This window comes from Carcharodon carcharias, chromosome 17 (genome assembly GCF_017639515.1).
Source record: "Carcharodon carcharias isolate sCarCar2 chromosome 17, sCarCar2.pri, whole genome shotgun sequence".
NCBI classification, from domain to species: Eukaryota; Metazoa; Chordata; class Chondrichthyes; order Lamniformes; family Lamnidae; genus Carcharodon; species Carcharodon carcharias.
The window spans coordinates 17,600,343-17,618,899 of record NC_054483.1 but is presented as its reverse complement, the minus strand read 5'-3'; the positions used below and the strand labels follow the sequence as shown (position 1 = coordinate 17,618,899).

Genomic DNA, 18,557 nt, shown 5'->3' with positions numbered 1-18,557 from the left:
TGTATAAATCCACAAAAAAAAATAGAAAATCACCTGAAGTGCTATCCAGTAGCTCCTTTCAGGGAATTCATCAAGAGTGGACAATATTGAGTTCAACTGTGTTGTCCTCTGTGTTCTATAGTTTGGCAACACCCACCATCCAGGCTCACACATAAAGATTCAGGTACTAGCACCGGGACAACTCAAGCCAACAAGAGTCATTGCCTTCACAAAAGGAGGGGAACAAAAGGGAAATCAGAAGGCAAAGTACCACAGCTACTGGAAATCTAAACTAAAAACAAAAAAAATGCTGGCAATACTCATCGGGTCAGGCAGCATCAATGGAGAGAAAACAGGATTCATGCTTCAGATCGATGAAAGCAAAGAAATGGTTTTCACACTTTCAACGCGTGCATGAGATGGTCATCAAGTATTTTCAAATGGATGAAGTGTTTGCCAAATGCTGTCTTACAGAGGTGGTGCTCCTTTAAATTGTAAACTCGCCTCACTTCACACACCTGATACTCCACTTCCACAGGAGATGGGTCCTTTATGTCTAAGACGGAGCTGTTCTTTTCTTCCCCTTTTTTTTTATTTCTTACAGTTATGCCTTCCAGTCCGACTGTGGCCTCTGCAGTCCCTCTGTCCTCCAGCACATCTGCCATACATCCCTTCTCATCTTCTGTCTTCCCCGCAGTGAAACAGAAGAGCGCCTTTGCACCGGTGATCCGACCCCAAGACTCCCCCTCCCCGGCCTGCTCCAATGGGAATGGAAATGGATTCCGAGGTGAGGAGACGGCTTTTTGCCTGAATTGAATTTGTACGTTAAAAGAAAGTGTGCATCTGGTGAAGATCAGGGAGGGAGAAGGTTCATATTGGTCTCAATGACAGGTAGAAAATGGGGGCTTGCAAATCGCCAGTCAGTTTTGTAGCCCACCCAATTTTCTATTCCATTCCATTTCTGAAAAAGAAACTGGAGTATAAAACAGGCTGCCGAGTCACTATCGTTATCATCAAAGACCCATTTAACTAACTCCCCCACCCATACCCCAATCTTAAAGATACCATTGCTTTTGAGTGGATAGCCAGCTGAGAAACTATTGTGATTCTGGGGATCAAACAGTGCCCAAGAAAGAAAAGTTAAAGGAGAAGGAAGATCCTGAAGGGAATATTTTCCATTCACATGGCTCTCCCTTTTTATGCTGAAAAATATGCCTTAAAAATTTTATATATATATATATATATATATTGTTGAGATGAAGACCCCCACCCCCAAGACTTCTCAGCTGTTCGAGATGTAATTGAAGACAAAATATCCAGTTCCATTTCAGTTACTGCAGTGTGAGGTTGTGGGAGGTAGGTTGCAATTTCAACTGACCTAAGAGCTGAGTTGGAGCTGCCTAACCCCAGGAAGTCCTCCTCTGGCTGAGGAGGCAAAACACAGTCAGACCACAATGTTGGCATTAGATATGTTGTTGTGTTGGAGGGTCTTTCACAATTGGGATAGAGAAAGGGAAAGAAATCATTGTCAGCCAGGCTTTCTGCTGCTGCTTTCTGTTCTGTCATTTCAACTGTAAAGTGGGTCCTATTTCAAGGACAGAATTTGTCTCAATTCTGATGTCATCACCCGTGGCCAAATAAATTTTAAAAGCTCAGTGCTTGGATTTACACATTACAAATGGCTGTTTGGGCAAAACTTTTAATCAAGTGGTTCTCTCCATTAGACTTGAAGTTTAGTAGCACACCTTCTTGTGAGTTAGAAATTATTAAACCCCACCCTGGGATTTGAACACATAATCTAAGTTGTCACTCCAGCATTGAATGAAGGGACTGTTGCATTCTCAGTGTAAAAGCAATGATGTAATGGTAAATTTGTACAAGGCAAGGGTCAGAGCTGAGAGTGCAATTTTGGTAACCACTGTCGAAAAGACATTGAAGCCAGAATGAGTATACAGCACAGATTCTCCAGAACGATGTCAGGGATTTTTTTAAAAACTATCATTATGAGGAGGTACTTGTGGTAATGGGAATATTTTCACTGGAGCAGCAGTTTATTTAATAGGGAGATTAATTCTTTTAGTTAGGAAGTCAATGATGGAGGTCATTAATTTAAAATGGTCTCAGAGTGAGGAGAGGCCAGGAGGAATTTCTTTGCATAACTAGAATCAGGTAACATATAAAGGGCAGAAACTGTTCTGCAGGCTACACAAGGCTCCATCCATCCTTCCTCACCAAACTCAGTCAGCATAACCCTCATATGCTTATCTCGTTTCCCCTTAAATGCAACAATACTATTCACCTCAACCACTCCCGATGCCAAACACATTTTTTGTTGGAACTTGAAATGTTTTACAACATAGAGTTGGTAAGTCCAAGACCATATATGTTTTAAGGGAAAAGTTGATAAATATTTGACACAGAGGAAGATTCAGAGCGATGGGAAAGACCAGGGTCATGGGGTTGATTTGAATTTCTCCAGAAGAAAACAGACACAGATACAATGAGCCAAATTCCCTCCTTCTGTTCCGTGAACCTCCAGAGTTCTGAAGTAGGTGCCATCCTACAGATAAGATATCAAACTAATGCTTTATCCTCCTGCTTCAGTGATTTGGATGGATATAAAAGATCTCATTAAACTATTCAAGGAAGACCAAAGGAATTCTCTCTGTTTTCTGGTGGCCATTTATTCCTCAGCCAACATCAGTGAAACAACTGTCTGACCATTTGTCTTATTGTTGCTTCTGGGCTCTAACTATGTGTGAATGTTGTGTTTTCTGTGTGACAGCGCTTCTAAATAATTATGTGTACGTACTTTGAGATGTTTCTGAGTGGTATAATCATATGTTTTATAAATGGAAGTCTTTCTTTGTTACTTACTTTCCAGGGCCATAGATTACAATCCGAACCTCACAATCCTTCCCTCCATTGATAGGAAATAGGGTTTGTAACCTCATTACTTTCCACTATGTTGTTAGTCAGGGTCCCAACCTAACTGATCCTTTGTCATTAAAAGAAAATTTAAGTTTTACAAGATTAATTCTTACTCTGCCAGAGTTCAGCAAATAGATTTGCTGTCCATTATTCTACTCACACATTTGGAGCAGGAGGATTCTGTTCTCTCCTTGCTTTTGATTGTTATTATTCTTGCTTTCTGTCATCTCGCCATGAGCACACAATACCAATGTGGTACTGGAAACAACGTCCAGAATCACCAATAGGAATTTTTCACTTTACATTAGAAATTCCATTTTAAAAATCCTTCTTCCCACAAATGTATCAGTACCTCTGCCTCACAATGTAAATATTTTTAGAATTTTGGGTGGGAATAAATTCAATAGTAACCTCTTTTTAACAGATCATGATCTCCATCAAACAGTTCTATAAATTTAAGTGGGGCACGAAGGACAGGCAACATGCTTGTCGGAAACCTTTGGCCTATCATGCCTGTGCCAACTCTCTGCAGGATCTCTCCCTAGTCCCATTCCTTGCCCTTATCCTGTATGATTTAAAACTTTCTTTTTAAACAAAGTACCTATTATGGTGCTTCCCCACTATTTCTGTGCAAAAAAGATAATTCTCCTGAACTCTCCCTCTGTTCTTTTGAAGTTTCTCCAACTTCGGCACATTTCTGAAGCCTCTCATCTCTTGTACCACCTTAGTGAATCTTGACCTTGACATCCTTCCTATAAAATGGTGCTTAAAACTGGACACTGATTCTTACACCGCTGCATCAGAAGGCACTCGGCCAGATTTTTGCTCCCGAGGCAGAGAACTCAAGTCAGGAAATTTCCCAGCTCAGTGCACCTGCCTCAGGAAAAAGTGCCCTGAATGGTGCGATTTTCATTCTGGGAGGCAGGTGCGGGATGGAGTCGCAGGATGGCTGCAAATCGGAGGCGGCCACAGGGGCTGCTGTGTGCCGAGACGGGCTGGTTAAAAAGCCTGGCTTAGTTCACTGGGACTTTGTCCCAGTCGGTTTGTTAAATATTAGGCCCTCTAGCTTATACTCCTCGCACCCCATCAGCACGTCCCCCCACCCCCCCACCACCACTGACTTCCCATGCCCTATCTATGCTAACATGCCAACCCATGCCCCACCCACCCCCAATGGCCACTCATACCCTCCACACCAATGCATGCCACCCACCTATCCCCATGGCTCCTTTTAGCCTCTATGTTATCATTGCCAACTCATGCACCTTAGTATTCCAATAGCCTCTGAAATAAAAACAGAAAATGCTAGAAAAACTCAGCAGGTCTTGCAACATCTGTGGAGAGAAACAGAGTTAACGGATTATCGCTCTGAAGAAGGGTCATACAACTCGAAATGTTAACTCTGTTGGATGCTGCCAGACCTGCTGAGTTTTTCCAGCATTTTATGTTTTTATTTCAGATTTCCAGCAGCTGTAATATTTTGCTTTCATCTTAGTGTCCAATGGCCTCTTTTCACCTCATGCCAACTTAGTACTAAGTAAGGTCTCCACCCATCCCCAAGACCCTTTATGGAGATTATGCCAACTTAGTACCAACTCATGCAAGCCCATGCCCCCCACTCATCCCTGTGGTCCCTTATAGCCCCAATGCCAACTTAGTATCAATTCATGCTAACCCATGCCCCCAACCACACTTTCCCTTACACCCTCCATGCCAACTCACCCAGTATCCACCATAGGCAGACCTCAGGAGCCATGCTGAGATGAAATAAAATAACATTCTAAATATCTATTAGCAGTCCAATTCACGAAAGCCCATTCAATACATTTGAATCCCCTCAAGTACTGAATCCCTTAAAAAACATATAAATTCATAACCCCATATCAAAAACAGCTAATCCTTGAGTAACCTCTTTGAGCTGTCAGTTAAACTGTGAACATACAGCCTGACCACTCCCATTCCCTCCCACACCCCTGCAACTCCAATAAGTTGTGGAAAGTAGTCAAGCAGGAATTATGCTCTCATAATTCAGGTTATATCAACAAACATCAATTGAAAATGCTGGAACATTTTTTTCTCTCACGGACACAGGCAGGCAGGTTTTTTTCAAATTTTAAATGGCAGGGGATTTAAATAGCTTGACAGTTCTTCATTCCTTATCCACCCTTCAAGAGCATTTACATCTCCACCAGCAAGTCGTATAAAACATACTGCGAGTTGAGGCCGTTCCTAGAACAAAAATTAGATCTACTTGTCTTGTGCACTGAGTTTAAATGGCCCAGCCAATTCATAACTGGTGCCTGTGCACTTCATGCCCCATCCTCTTTCCACAATCATTGAAAATGGGGTCTGCTGGAAGTGGGGGCAGGAGTTCCAGATCAGGGCCCTGTCCACTCTTTTTAAAGTCCTGCAGAGTCTCCACAACTGCGAAAATCTGGCCCAATGAGTTTGATTCCCACTTTGGGACTCGAGCATATAACACAGCCTGGCATTTCAGTGCAGTACTGAGGGAGTCTGCCATTTATTGCCCAATTTTCTTATTTAGGCAAATGTAAAAACTCAAATCAAAAAAAGAACAGGGTGTCCTCACTGCGTCCTGATTAAAGTTTACGTTTTTGGACAAAAGGAGAAGCAGGGCATATGGGATAGGGAGTGAATATGGAGTTGAGTTTATAAGATCATCCATGATCTTATTAAATGGCAGAACAGGCTTAACAGGCCAAATGGCCTACTTGTGCTGCTGTTTCCTATGTTCTTATCCCTCAACCAGCATCACCAAAAACATATTAACTGGTCATGTATCTTCCTGCTGTTTGTGGTATTTGCTGCATACAAATTGCTTGCTGTGTTTACCTGCAAAACAACAGTCATTGCACTTTAAAATAATTTGTTAGCTGCAAAGTGATTTAGGATGTTGAGGACAAGAAAGGCTCTACATAATTGTGAGTTCTTTCTTTAATATTCCAAGTGTGCCTAAATAATGACTTGTATAGCATTAGTTCTTTGATTTTGTGACTTTTATGAGTTTTCAGGTCGGTCAAAATCAGGCCGATGAATCGTTAGACATTTTACAGTGAAACCCGGCCATATTAATAATTTGGAGAACTGTTGACCAAAAAGATAAAATTGCTTATTAAAAATAAACAAAAGTAATAATGGAAGAACATCCTTTTTAAAAAAAAAAACACTCTCATAATCTGCCAGGAGGCAGCCTGCTATGTGTCCAGATTTTGGTGTCATAATACACATAGAGAAAAATAAATAAAGAAATAATGTTTTCTGTTGCCAGTGCTGTAATTTGAAGTGTTGCTCTGAGACTTCCTGCCCAGACTACAGTCATAAGGGAATGCCAAGTGGAAGAGGAGAATAGATGGTTTGCAGAATGGAGTAATGCAGAATTTCTGCCTAACTCGCCTGAGAAATTAAAAATAATATAGTTTGAAACACTTTTTTAAAAAAGAAAAAAAAAGCAAGGTCAAAGTCAGGGAAAATGCAGCTGAATTGGACATGTCTATTCCAGCACAATTTCTTTGTTTTAATGTATACGACCTCCAGTCCCTTTGATCCTGACAGACTGCTACAGTTTTCTGATGAGCTCTCAGGATTTCTGTCTACGATCAGTGTAACAAAGAGGTTAAAAAAGAGTGATTTTTCATCTGTTCATTACACTGCACACAATGCAAAACACGGGAGTATGTAAAGGACAATTATAGATCAAAAATCTCCTATCCATAGCCTTGCCAGAGGCCCAGACGACTTGATTTTCAAGCACACCTGACAAAAGGCCAGCCAGGTTCCTCCCACTGCCTTGCAAAATTGGCTTTATTTTAACAGTGGTCGTATCCAAACATAATTTTCAGAGATCAGTGAATGCGGAGTGATTTAAGCAGCTCTTTCTAGCCACTGTGGAAGCAGTTTTCTAAATGAACCAGGAACCTGGAGAAGCTTGAATCTGTGGAGGAACCATACCTCCTCCCCAATCAGCATGGTGCCAGTTTTTCAAAATATTGTGCAGATGAGGCCTCACCCAAATCCCAAGAACTGTCACATGTTATAGCAGTCAAGTGTCACTGGGGGAGCTAAAATCAGGGGAGTTAAGAATAATATGACATTAAGCTTGAGTTTTAAAATACCGTAGATTGTAAAAGGCCAGGGAAAACCCAAGTTCAGGAAAAGAATGAGTTAAGAGAAATGATGAATCTCATAGGTGGGTGTATGGTCATATGGGATTTGTATTTGGAACTTAAGATGAACAAGAAAGTAAGCATATTTGGTGAAAGAGTTAGAAAATTCCATGACAGAGACAAGGGTAGGATTTTCTCTCCAGCAGCGGGAAACAAAGGTCAGGACTGTTTCCAAGTGCTGACCCCACCCCCGGGGAAACAATCATTTATTGTGATTTTCACAATGAGGGGTGCTTCCCTAATTGGCATGGAGACAGGCTTACCATCCAATTAAGGATGGCAGGTGAGCTCTCAAAGCTGGAGGGCCGATCAGAGGTCTTTCAGCTTGAAAGGAGCAGCAGGCTGAAAATAGAGAGTAAATACGGGAGAGGGTGTTTCAAGATGGAGGCACCCTCTCCCAAAAATGAATTTTTCAGCCAAGCAGCAGTACTTACGAACATATGAATTAGGAGCAGGAGTAGGCCACTCGGCCCTTCGGGCCTGTTCTGCCATTCAGTAAGATCATGGCTGATCTGATTGTAACCTCAACCCACATTCCTGCCTACCCTCAATAACCTTTCACCTCCTTGTTAAACAAGAATCTATCTAGCTTTGCCTTAAAAATATTCAAAGATTCTGCTTCCACCATCTTTTGAGGAAGAGAGTTCTAAAGATTCATGACCCTTTGAGAGAAAAACATTCTCCTCACCCCTGTCTTCAATAAGCGATTCCTTATTTTTAAACAATGACCCTAATTCTAGATTCGCCAACAAGCGGAAACATCCTCTGCACATCCACTCTATCAAGACCCCTCAGGATCTTAAAAGTTTCAATCAAGTCACTTCTTACTCTTCTGAACCCAAGTGTATACAAGCCTAACCTGTCCAACCTTTCCTCATAAGACAGCCTGTCCATTCCTGGTATTCGTCAAGTAAACCTTCTCTGACCTCCTTCTAACGCATTTACATCTTTCCTTAAGTGAGACCAGTACTGTACACAGTATTCCGGATGTGATCACCAGTGCCCTGTATAACTGAAGCCTAACCTCCCTACTTTTGTAATCAATTCCCCTCACAATAAATAATAACATTATATTAGCTTTCCTAATTAAATGTTGTACCTGCATACGAGCCTTTTATGATTCATGCACTATGATACCCAGATCCCTCTGAATCTTAGAACTGGGCAATCTCTCACTATTTAGATAAGCTTCTTTTTTATTCTTTATGCCAAAATGGAGAATTTCACATTTGTCCACATTATACTCCATTTGCCAGATGTTTATCCACTCACTTAACCTATCTTTGTCCCTTTGTAGCCTCCTTATGTTCTCTTCATGATTTATTTTCCTGCCTATCTTTGTGACGTCAGCAAATTTAGCAACCTCACCTTCAGTCCCTTCATCCAAGTCATTTATATAAATTGTAAAAAGTTGAGGCCTCAGAACTGATCCTTGAGGCATACCACTTGTCACATCCTGCCCTCCAGAAAAAGACCCATTTATGCCAACTCTCTGCTTCCTTTGAGCTAGCCAATCTTCAATCCATGCTAATATGTTATCCCCTACACCATGAGCTTTTATTTACCACAATAATCTTTGATCTGGCACCTTATCAAATGCCTTCTGGAAATCTAAGTCCAGTACATCCACCAGTTTCCCTTTATCCACAGCACATGTGACTCCATCAAAGAGCACCAATAAATTAGTTAAACATGATTTCCCTTTCACAAAACCATGCTAACTCTGCCTGATTACCTTGAAATTTTCTAAGTGTCCTGCTATAACATCTTTTATAATAGCTTCTAACATTTTCCCTATGACAGATGTTAGGCTAACTGGCCTGTAGTTTTCTGCTTTCTGTCTCCCTCCCTTTTTGAATAAAGGAGATACATCTGTTACTTTCCAAATCTAATGGAACCTTCCCTGAATCTAGGGAATTTTGGAAAATTAAAACCAATGCATCAAGTATCTCACTAGCCACTTATTTCTAGACCTTAGAATGACGTTCCTCCAGACCCAGGAATTTGTCAGCCCGCAGTCCCAACAATTTGCTCAATACCACTTCCCTGGTGATTGTAAATTTCCCAAGTTCCTCCCTCCCTTCCATTTCCTGATTTTAAGCTATTTCTGGGATGTTACTTGTGCCCTCTACAGTGAAGACCAATGCAAAGTGCCTGTTTAATTCATCCGCCATCTCGTTACTTTTCATTATCAATTCCCCAGATGCACTTTCTATAGGACACTTTCTTAATTCTTTTCTTATTTAAATATCGATAGAAACTCTTACTATCGATTTTTATATTACTATCTAGCTTTCTCTCGTACTCTAATTTTTCCCTCTTTAAATCTTTTTGTCATTCTTTGATGTTCTTTATATTCTTTCCAATCTTCTGACCTGCCACCTGCCTTTGCCCAATTACATGCTTTTTCTTTAAGTTTGATACTATCTTTAACTTTTTTAGTTAACCACAGATGGTGGGCCTTCCTCTTGGAATTTTTCTTTCTCATTGGAATTTATCTATTCTGTGTATTCTGAAATATCCCTTTAAATGTTTGCCACTGAACATCTGTTGACCTACCACTTAACCTCGTTTGCCAGTTCACTTTAGCTGGATCCACTTTCATGCCCTCATAATTGCCTTTATTGTCTTGGACACACCCATCATCCCCTCAAAATGAATGTAAGGTTCAATCATATTATGATCGCTGCTATATAGGGGGCTTTTACTATGAGGTTATCAATTAATCCTACCTCATTGCACAATACCAGATCTAGTATAGCCTGTTCTCTGGTTGGCTCCAGAATGTGTTGTTCAAAGAAACTATCCCGAAAATATTCCATGAACTCCTCATCTACACTACCTCCACCCATTTGATTTTCCCAGTCTATTTGTAAATTAAAATCCCTCGTGATTATCACCATAGCTTTCCAACAAGCTCCCATTATCTCTTCTTTCATACTCTGTCCTACTGTGTAGTCACAATTTAGGGGACCTGTAGACCACTCAACCTAAACCGCTTCTACATCCTGGTTTCCTGAACTTAGAGGTTGTCCCTCTCTAATGTGCTCAAAACCTCATTAATTAACAGAGCCACCCCTCCACCTTTTCCTAATTTCCTGTCCTCCCTAAATGTCACGTACCCTTCAATATTCAGGTCCCAATCTAGGTCATACTGTTGCCATGTCTCTATACTTAGCTATCAGATCTTATTTACTTATTTCTATTTGCGCAATCAGTTCATCTGTTTTGTTTCGAATGCTACGTGTGTTAGATACAGAGCCTTTGATTTTGTCCTTGTAATATTTTTGGAAAATCTAGTCTTAGCTGCTGATTTACTCTTAGATTTGTACTCTCTGTCCCTTCCTGTCACGGTCTGTTTATCATTTCCTGTATTAGTACCATTCTCGCTTGCCTTGTCGATGCTCTTTGGTTTACCACTTCTTCCCAAATTTTACGCCTTGTCACTACTATTCAGTATAACACCTTCTCTACTTCCCTAGTTATGCAGCTCGTGAGTGCACCAGCCCCAGCATGGTACAGGTGTAGACTGTCCCGACGGTACAGTTTCCGCTTTCCCCAATACTGCTGCCAGTACCCCACAAACTGGAACCCACTTCTCCCACACCAGTCTTTGAGCCATGCATTCATTTCTCTAATCCTATTTGTCCTATGCCAATTTGCACATGCCTCAGTCCAGAATTTATTACCTTTGAGGTTCTGCCTTTAATTTGGTGCCTAGATCTTCATACTGACAATGCAGAACCTCCTTCCTTGTCCTGTCAGTGTTGTTGGTACCTACATGGAGCACTACCACTGGATTCTCCCCCTCTCACTGCAAGTTCTTCTCCAGCCCTAAGCAAATGTCCTGAACCCTGGCACCAGGCAGGTAACATAGCTGTCTAGACTCTTTGCTACAGAGAACAGTGTCAATCTCCCTTCCTATACTGTCCTCTGCTACAACTAGGATAGTGCTCGGCCCACTTGAATAGCTTCCTGTACCACAATGCCATGGTCATTCAGCTCATCCACCCCCACACTCTCATCCAAACAAGCTGAGAGAGCCTCAAACCTGTTGGACAATTGCAGAGGCTGACATTCCTGCCCTCTGGGTCCCCTTACCTGCCTCAGCTGCAATCACACCCTCCTGTCCCTGACCACATCACAAATCAGAAGACCCTTTCCTAAGGGGTTTGACTGCCTCCTGGTACAAAGCAACCAGGTAAATTTCACCCTCCCTGATGTGTTGCAGTGTCCGCAACTCAGCCTCCAGCTCAATGACTCTGAGACCAAGCTCCGCAATCCGCAGACACATGCTGCAGATGTGCTTGCCCTGGATAACGCTAATATCCAGGAGTTCCCACCTGCTGCAGCCATGACATATCACGTTTCCTGTCATACTTACATGCTTTAATTAATTACTTAATGATTATATTCAATTATTTATTTTCTTATGTATATTTATTAAACCTATCACAAATTCCTGTACCATTTTAAACCTTAGGAATAGAATAGACCTTGACCACTTACCAGATACTCATCAGACAGCTAGCTTCTTCCCCTGTAGAAGAGCAAGAACCAGTTCCTACATGGTGAAAAAGTTAGAAAAACCAGAGGAGCACCTCCCTCACCTCCTCACCAAACTCCCTCAGCTCAACAAACTCTCACACTCTGTTAAGGTTGCATACTTAGTGCTGGTCACATTGAGAATGTCTGAATTTATATATTCTAAACAAAGGGACTAGCTGAGCCCAGGTACAGCAAGACTAGTTCAAGGTAGTTTCCTTAATTAACAATTTCAGCTGCTGCCAGTGTATAGCTTTTATCTCCCTGCTCATCCCCCTGGATGAGACTTAGAATTTAAACAGTACTTGCAGTTAAACAGTACTTGCAGTTAAATAGCTTATCTTTGCTCCTGTGCGCAGGCATGTAGGGAGGACCTCTGGGTCTGCCTGGAACTCTGGCTCCCTGGACCGCAGTTGGGAGGCCACCTCCAGGAACCTAATCTGTCCCTACTTCCAGCAGGAACCTAGAGTCTAACAAAAAAATTGCAGTCGACCTCCTATAATTGGCCTTAAGTGGCTCTTATTGAGTCAGGTCGACTACCCACCATAGGTGGGTGCATTGTGTAGGATAAGGGTCTGGCACTTACAGGGTTAATGTGGGACTGAGAACAGTGCTGCCCACACGTGATGTAAGAGAACACATGACCCGCACCCCAGGGTTGGTCCAGTGTTGAACAAAGCCAAATGCACAAGTAAGCATTGTGGTAGCTCCTAGCTTGAATTCTTCACTGTATCTATGTATATAGTTCTTGTGGTTCATAAACACATACAGTTAACCTATTTAAGAAGACAAAGATTTCATTAAGACCTACTGAACGGTATCCAACACCTTACAACATGGCAGCAGCGAATGGAAAAACCCGAAACCTCGCAAAAATGCAGAGACAAACTAAAACTCTGCAAGACTAAAGAAAAACTCAAAGAAGCATTCTGACCTGAAGAAAAGCTCGATAAGCAGACACACAGAGGAAAATCGCCAGGGAAAAGCTCAAAAGAAATACTTGGAAGCTGAAAGCAGAAATTTTAAATTCCTCACTTCAGCAGAAGACTCCATAGGATCTCATGGAAGTCCAGCTTCAATTCCCAGCATGCAGGGTCAGCAGTCCTAGCAGAGGTGAGCTAAAACTTTTAAATTCCAGGATAAAGCAAGTCTTGAGAAACTTTTCAATAGCTTAGTGGTCAGAAATTACCAATTAAAAATTTTGTCAGAGAAACCAGATTTCCAAGTTGGTGCCTGAACATGTGTGAGCTCACTCAGAGGAGGGGAAAAATTAATTAATTCGGAAGAACGATGACCAAAGAATCAGTTTTAAAGACCAGCAAAGGCCAGGATTCAAAGCTTTCACAACCCAAAAGCGCTGAAATGGAGAAGTGTAAAGCTAGTCAATCCAAAATTTTTTCAAGGCTGAGCGTGAGCGCCATTGCAGTGGGAGCTTTACCTGGCAAATCCTTTGTCTTCAAATAGACGGCGGCATTACCTTGAATTTCAGCAACTTCATAAAGCTGAACCTGCATTTTAAATTTTTTAACCATGGATCAAAAATCCAATTTATCAGTTCAGTTTGGACTCATCCAAGGGCCAAACCTAATGGAAAATTTGGCATCCTGGGGAAGATCATTTTTAAACTACCGGAGTACATCAGGTCTAAGTAGAAAGTCAGAAAAGGTCCAGATTAATGCCTTTTTATACTCGTTTTGTGAACTTGCTGATGAAATAATCCCAATGCAGTGCATTGATGAATCCTCAACTAGCTTTGATGAAATATTAAAGGCCTTTGACGAATATTTTAATTTTCAAGTTGTGGAGCGCAAAGTGCTTAAAAAGAGGCACAGAAACCCTCCAGTCAAGTTCTGAAAGTGAAAAATGACAATACTCAAGTAAGCCACACAAAGGTGTCAGAGAGGCAGGGAACTTCCTGGAAGTCTCAAAAATGTATCTTTTCGGAAATCCCGACACATTACCTGAACTACCACAACAGGTGACAGTGCGGAGTGAGCAGCTGGCTGTGAATGAAAGAAAGCTATCTGATGAAACCTGAAATAAAGAAACACTGCAAAAGAAAAATGAAATAAGGTTGGAAAATGTTCGTATCAAAATTGAACTGCAAGATTTGAACTCAAGATTCAAGCTGAGTAGGGACTCTTGAAAACGTTTGAGACATTAAAGTCATCAATGAATCAAACTGTTCAAAATCTGAACAAACAAAATATTCACATGTCACAGAGGTACAAGAAAGAGACTACAGAGCTGAAGAAAATGTTTGGACATTTGAAAGAAAACTTGGAAAAACATTATGGGCAGGATTTTCCAGCACCACATGCTGCTGCGACTGACCAGTCCTGCCAAAAGTCAATGGACTTTGGCTGGGTCACTGAATCTCCTGCAGTGGGTCCCACCCCAAGGCGGCCGCAAAATTCCAGCCAACATTTCCAAGAAGATATATCAAGAGATGAAAATCAAGAACCTAGCATGGCAAGAGAAAGTAGAAGTTCTCACAAAAGAGCGTGAGGATCTCAAAAACAATTAGCAGAAGCACAATTATAGAATGCAAACTTGAACAATAGCATAGAGGAATTATACTCTGCCAAGGGAAAACTGGTCAGTGTAAAGAATCAACTTTCACATAGGAAAGATGCATTTGATAAGGAAAAACAAGAACTAATGAGAACACTGGAATGCAGCTCACAGGATAGAACATTTGAAAGAGGACTTGAAATGCTTGCATGATGAACTTGTGGAAACAAATTCGGCAAAAATGGATCTTTAATTTAAAACTTGATGAACTTCAAGCATCAGAAGTCTCTCGTAAGCATTGTGCAAAATGCCAGGAACAGGAGAAGGAATGACTGGTGAATCAGGACAGTTGCTGAAAGCAGAATTAACAACCAGAGCAGATGAACTTCTTGACGTTCGTCAATTCTGAACAATATGAAGGATGAGACGTGCAGTATAGAAGAGCAAATCCAGACTTTAAAAGCAGAAAAAGTGAATTATATGTAACAGATTGAAGATCTAATAAGTAATTTGAAAGAGTCTAAGGAGTAGTCAGTGACCATGAAAGAAAGGTTCCGAAAAGAACTAAATGCCTGGGCGAAGTTGTTAAACTTATACAAGAGTTCCACAGTTAATTCTGAAACAAAAACAACTCAACTTACTAGAGTTGTTTCTGGGCTGAATGAAAAGATTCATGAGCTCAAAAAATGGGAAAAGAAGAAAGTAATCAAAAATTTGGCTAAAATTATGAAATAACTAGGAGTGAAGATTCCATATGTGTCACAGCAAGCCACACAACAAAAGAAAAGGGAAAAAAGCTATGTGGACAAGCACAGTGTTCATCCATGCCAGAAAAAGAATGGGATAAATCAACGACAACTGCTGAATCGACAAAGAGCGGTCTAATACCAAGGAATGGAAAAACAACATGAAAAGATACCCAGATGGTAAAACAACCCCCAAATTAACCGAGTTTACCTGCAATAGCAGAGCTTACTGCTCCTCTGATAATTGTACGAACGAGATATACAAGTCCGCCAGACCACCTGATCCTATGAACTCAGAGACTTAAAGCAGGGAGATGAGGTAGTAGTAATAATGTAAATACATTGGGTAAATTAGAATAACTTGAAATAAATTGGATAAAGATTTGGGGGGAGGTGTAGAATAAGGGTCTGACACATATAGGGTTAATGTGGGATTGAGTATAATACCACCCACACATTGATGTAAGAGAACACATGACCCACACCTCAGGGTCAGTCTAATGTTGGACAGAGCCATGTGCGCAAGCAAGCATGGAGACAGCTCCTAGTTTGAACACTTTAATGTACATAGTTCTTGTTGTTAATCAATACATACAATCAAACTACTTAAGAATTCATTAAGACCTACCTATTGGCATCGAACACCCTGCAACAGGTAGCCCTGCCACACCCCAATCCAATCCACAAAAATGACCTGGAAGTAGGTTGGAACCGGCACCCTGGCCAGTGTGGTTATTTTTAGCTCCTCTCAGTCCCAGTGGAGGCTCATAATTCAACTCGGAGAATATGCTTGGAGACTATCAGACAACAAGCTTTCTCTTATTTCTTTTTATTCTTTCAGGGGATGTGGGCATCACTGGCAAGGCCAGAATTTGTTGCCCACTCTTAATTGCCCTTGAACTTAGTGGCTTGCTAGGCCATTTCCTGAGTTAAGAGTCAGCTACATTGTTGTAGGTCTCGAATCACATGTAGGCCAGACCAGGTAAGGATGACAGATTTCCTTCTCTAAAGGACATGAGAGAACCAGATGGATTTCTATGACAATTGATAGTTTCATGATGACCATTACTGAGACTGGCTTTCAATTCCAGATTTTTAAATTGAATTTAAATTCCATTAGTCATTGTAGTGGAATTTGAATCCATGTTGCTGTAGCATTAGCCTGTGCCTCTGTATTACTAGGTCAGTGACATTCCCACTACTCCACCATCTCCCAGATTCAATTTCAGACTGTGAGAGACATCAAGAGTGTCCCAGACATGGCAGCAATATTCAAATTAGAATTGTGGATGGCCAAGAGTTTCTGAAGTCACTGGGGTTCGGGGGTTGGGTGAGGGTGGTCATAATACCCTATCCTCAGGAACTTTTGCAGGAAGCCTCCTCTTCACCCCAACATACCTACAACTTTATGTATCATTAGCCCTCAATTCATAATTCACTGCCTCAGCACTGTTGCCAGAACTATGCTGAGGTGAAGGGAGAGAGAGCATGAGAAGTTGCTTCAAGGTGATATTTGAAAGTAGCCCTCAACCAAGTTCCAAAAGAAAAGGTCAGCAACACTTCTCTCGGGCTTCAGAATGGGGTCACAGACTGAGAGGGAGATTTAAATTTGTTCGTGACAACATCTATCGTGATGGGGAGTCGGGGCCATGAAATGTGGAAAGCCTTTCAAAAGTCCATTGACTTTGGCGGGACCGTAAAATCCCTCTGGTGTAACATTCTGCCCGAAGACTGTATTACAGCCAGAACCTCACAACATGCAACCTATAAGAAAACTACAAGAGCAAAATGAAAAAGACAGTGACTAGAGACAGCTGAAGTCTGTTGTGACCTCATAGCTGTCACATTATTTACAGGAGTGCAGAGCCTTGTTCCAGTGATGCTGTAAATGAGTTCTGAAGAAAATGATGTTATTCTGATCAAGAATGTGCCAGTTTCAATCCTCAGTCTCTGCTGAGTTTGTGGACCTGGGGTGGCAGTGGAAGGTGCTACAATTGTCTCATTGCCCTTGGCTATGGAGAGGGAAATCAACCAGAGATCCCTGTCCTGGTTGCTTATTCAAAGAAACATCATTGTAGTCTCAAAAAGCTACTGGATTTTGTGTCATGAAGCTGGGAAAATAAATTTCAAACCTAATGGGTTTATTTTAGCAAAGACACAATGGCCAAAGATTTTTTTATACATAAATTATGCTTTAGCTAAAAGCAGAGCAAGGAACAGAGAGATCTATGGTTCCTTGATATCCTCAAAGCGTCTTAGTGAGAAGCAACATTGTGTGCTGTTTGAGATAGGCACACCAGGATCATATTACCTGCCCCAGCCTTGCTTTCAGCAAAGAGGACTCCCCTGGGGATTCTAGTCTGTGGTCCACCCTTCACAGAATGCTTCATTAAATGGGATGCATTTAACAGTTTACTTTTCACTAAGCTTTTTAACCCACTCTTTCTGGAACATATGAAAATATGAATATGTACTTTCGGCAAAAATATATTTCTAATTGGACATCTGAGGTAGATCATCTCCCCCTACCTCCCACACCCCAACACCACCACTTACTCACAGTTTTCTCCCCAATTCTAAAGATGCTGATACGTGTACAGCAACAACAAATTAACATTTATATCATGTCTTTAACATAGTCAAACATTTCATGCCACTTCACAGGATCAATTGTCAAACAAAATTTGACACCAAGCCACCTCAGGAGATATCAGGACAGGTGATCAAAAGCTTGGTCCAACAGGTAGGTTTTTAAGGAGTGCCTTAAAGGAGAATGAGGTAAAGAGGTGGAAAGGTTCAGGGAGGAAATTCAAGAACTTAGAGTTGAGGCAGCTGAAGGCATAGCTGTACATGCTGGAGCAATTAAAATCAGATGTGCAAGAGTGTAGAATTGGAGGAATGTAGATATCCTGGAGGGTTGTAGGGCTGGAGGAGACCATGGAGGGATTTGAAACAAAGATGAGAATTTTAAAATCCAGATGTTGCTGGACTGGAAACCAAAGTGAGGACAGGTGTGATGGATGAACGGGATTTTGTGCAAGTTGGGATATGGGCAGCAGAGTCCATCTAGTACATCACCTGTTCTTCAAGTGTAAGCCTAGACCAGCGAGTGTTAGCAAATCATTCAACATGACAAACATCACAACTGAATCCAGTTGTCTTCCCAGATGTCCAAGAACACAGATGCTTTCCAGCAGATGTTGCAGGAAAGCAATTAATTGGTTAATTTCTCCACTTCTCTAGACTGGGGCACAGGAGCAGCCCAACTGCTGGCTTGTTGCGGTCAGCAAATGCAACATAGACTGGAATTGAACCTGAGATCCACCAGGTGTGTGGCTCAGTATCACATTTGGTTCAACAGGCCATTAGGGAAGCTTGGCAAATTTTAGTTTAAAAAAAAGAGGGTTTGGCTTCTACATTGAACCTGAATATTTAAGCTGCCAAAACTAAAGCACTGAGGAAAATGCAGGTATTCATGCACCACTGGTGTGGAGGAAAGATGAACGAATATTTCATGTGCTCAGAACACCATGATAATCCCAAGCTAGGTTTGGACAGAGCAGGCCCTTCAGACCCACAGTAGGTGTCTACCATCTGATTTCCACATGAATATCAGTCTTTTACATTCTAATTTGTGCATCAAGCTGGAAATAACTGA

At 41.4% G+C, this 18,557-nt stretch overlaps 1 protein-coding gene across 4 annotated transcripts in view; it reads left to right on the top strand.

Moving 5' to 3' along the window:
- Positions 1 to 18,557, top strand: part of LOC121289728 (transcription factor COE2) — a 260,228-nt gene that overhangs the window by 237,245 nt on the left and 4,426 nt on the right. For 2 of the 4 annotated variants that reach the window (XM_041209384.1, XM_041209383.1), the window contains one exon: positions 584 to 766. The exons of 1 other annotated variant lie outside the window; for it this stretch is intronic. In XM_041209384.1, the coding sequence (XP_041065318.1) occupies positions 584 to 766 (183 nt within the window). The remainder of the gene's footprint in view (positions 1 to 583; positions 767 to 18,557) is intronic. One more of the 4 variants, XM_041209385.1, reaches the window with a different exon arrangement.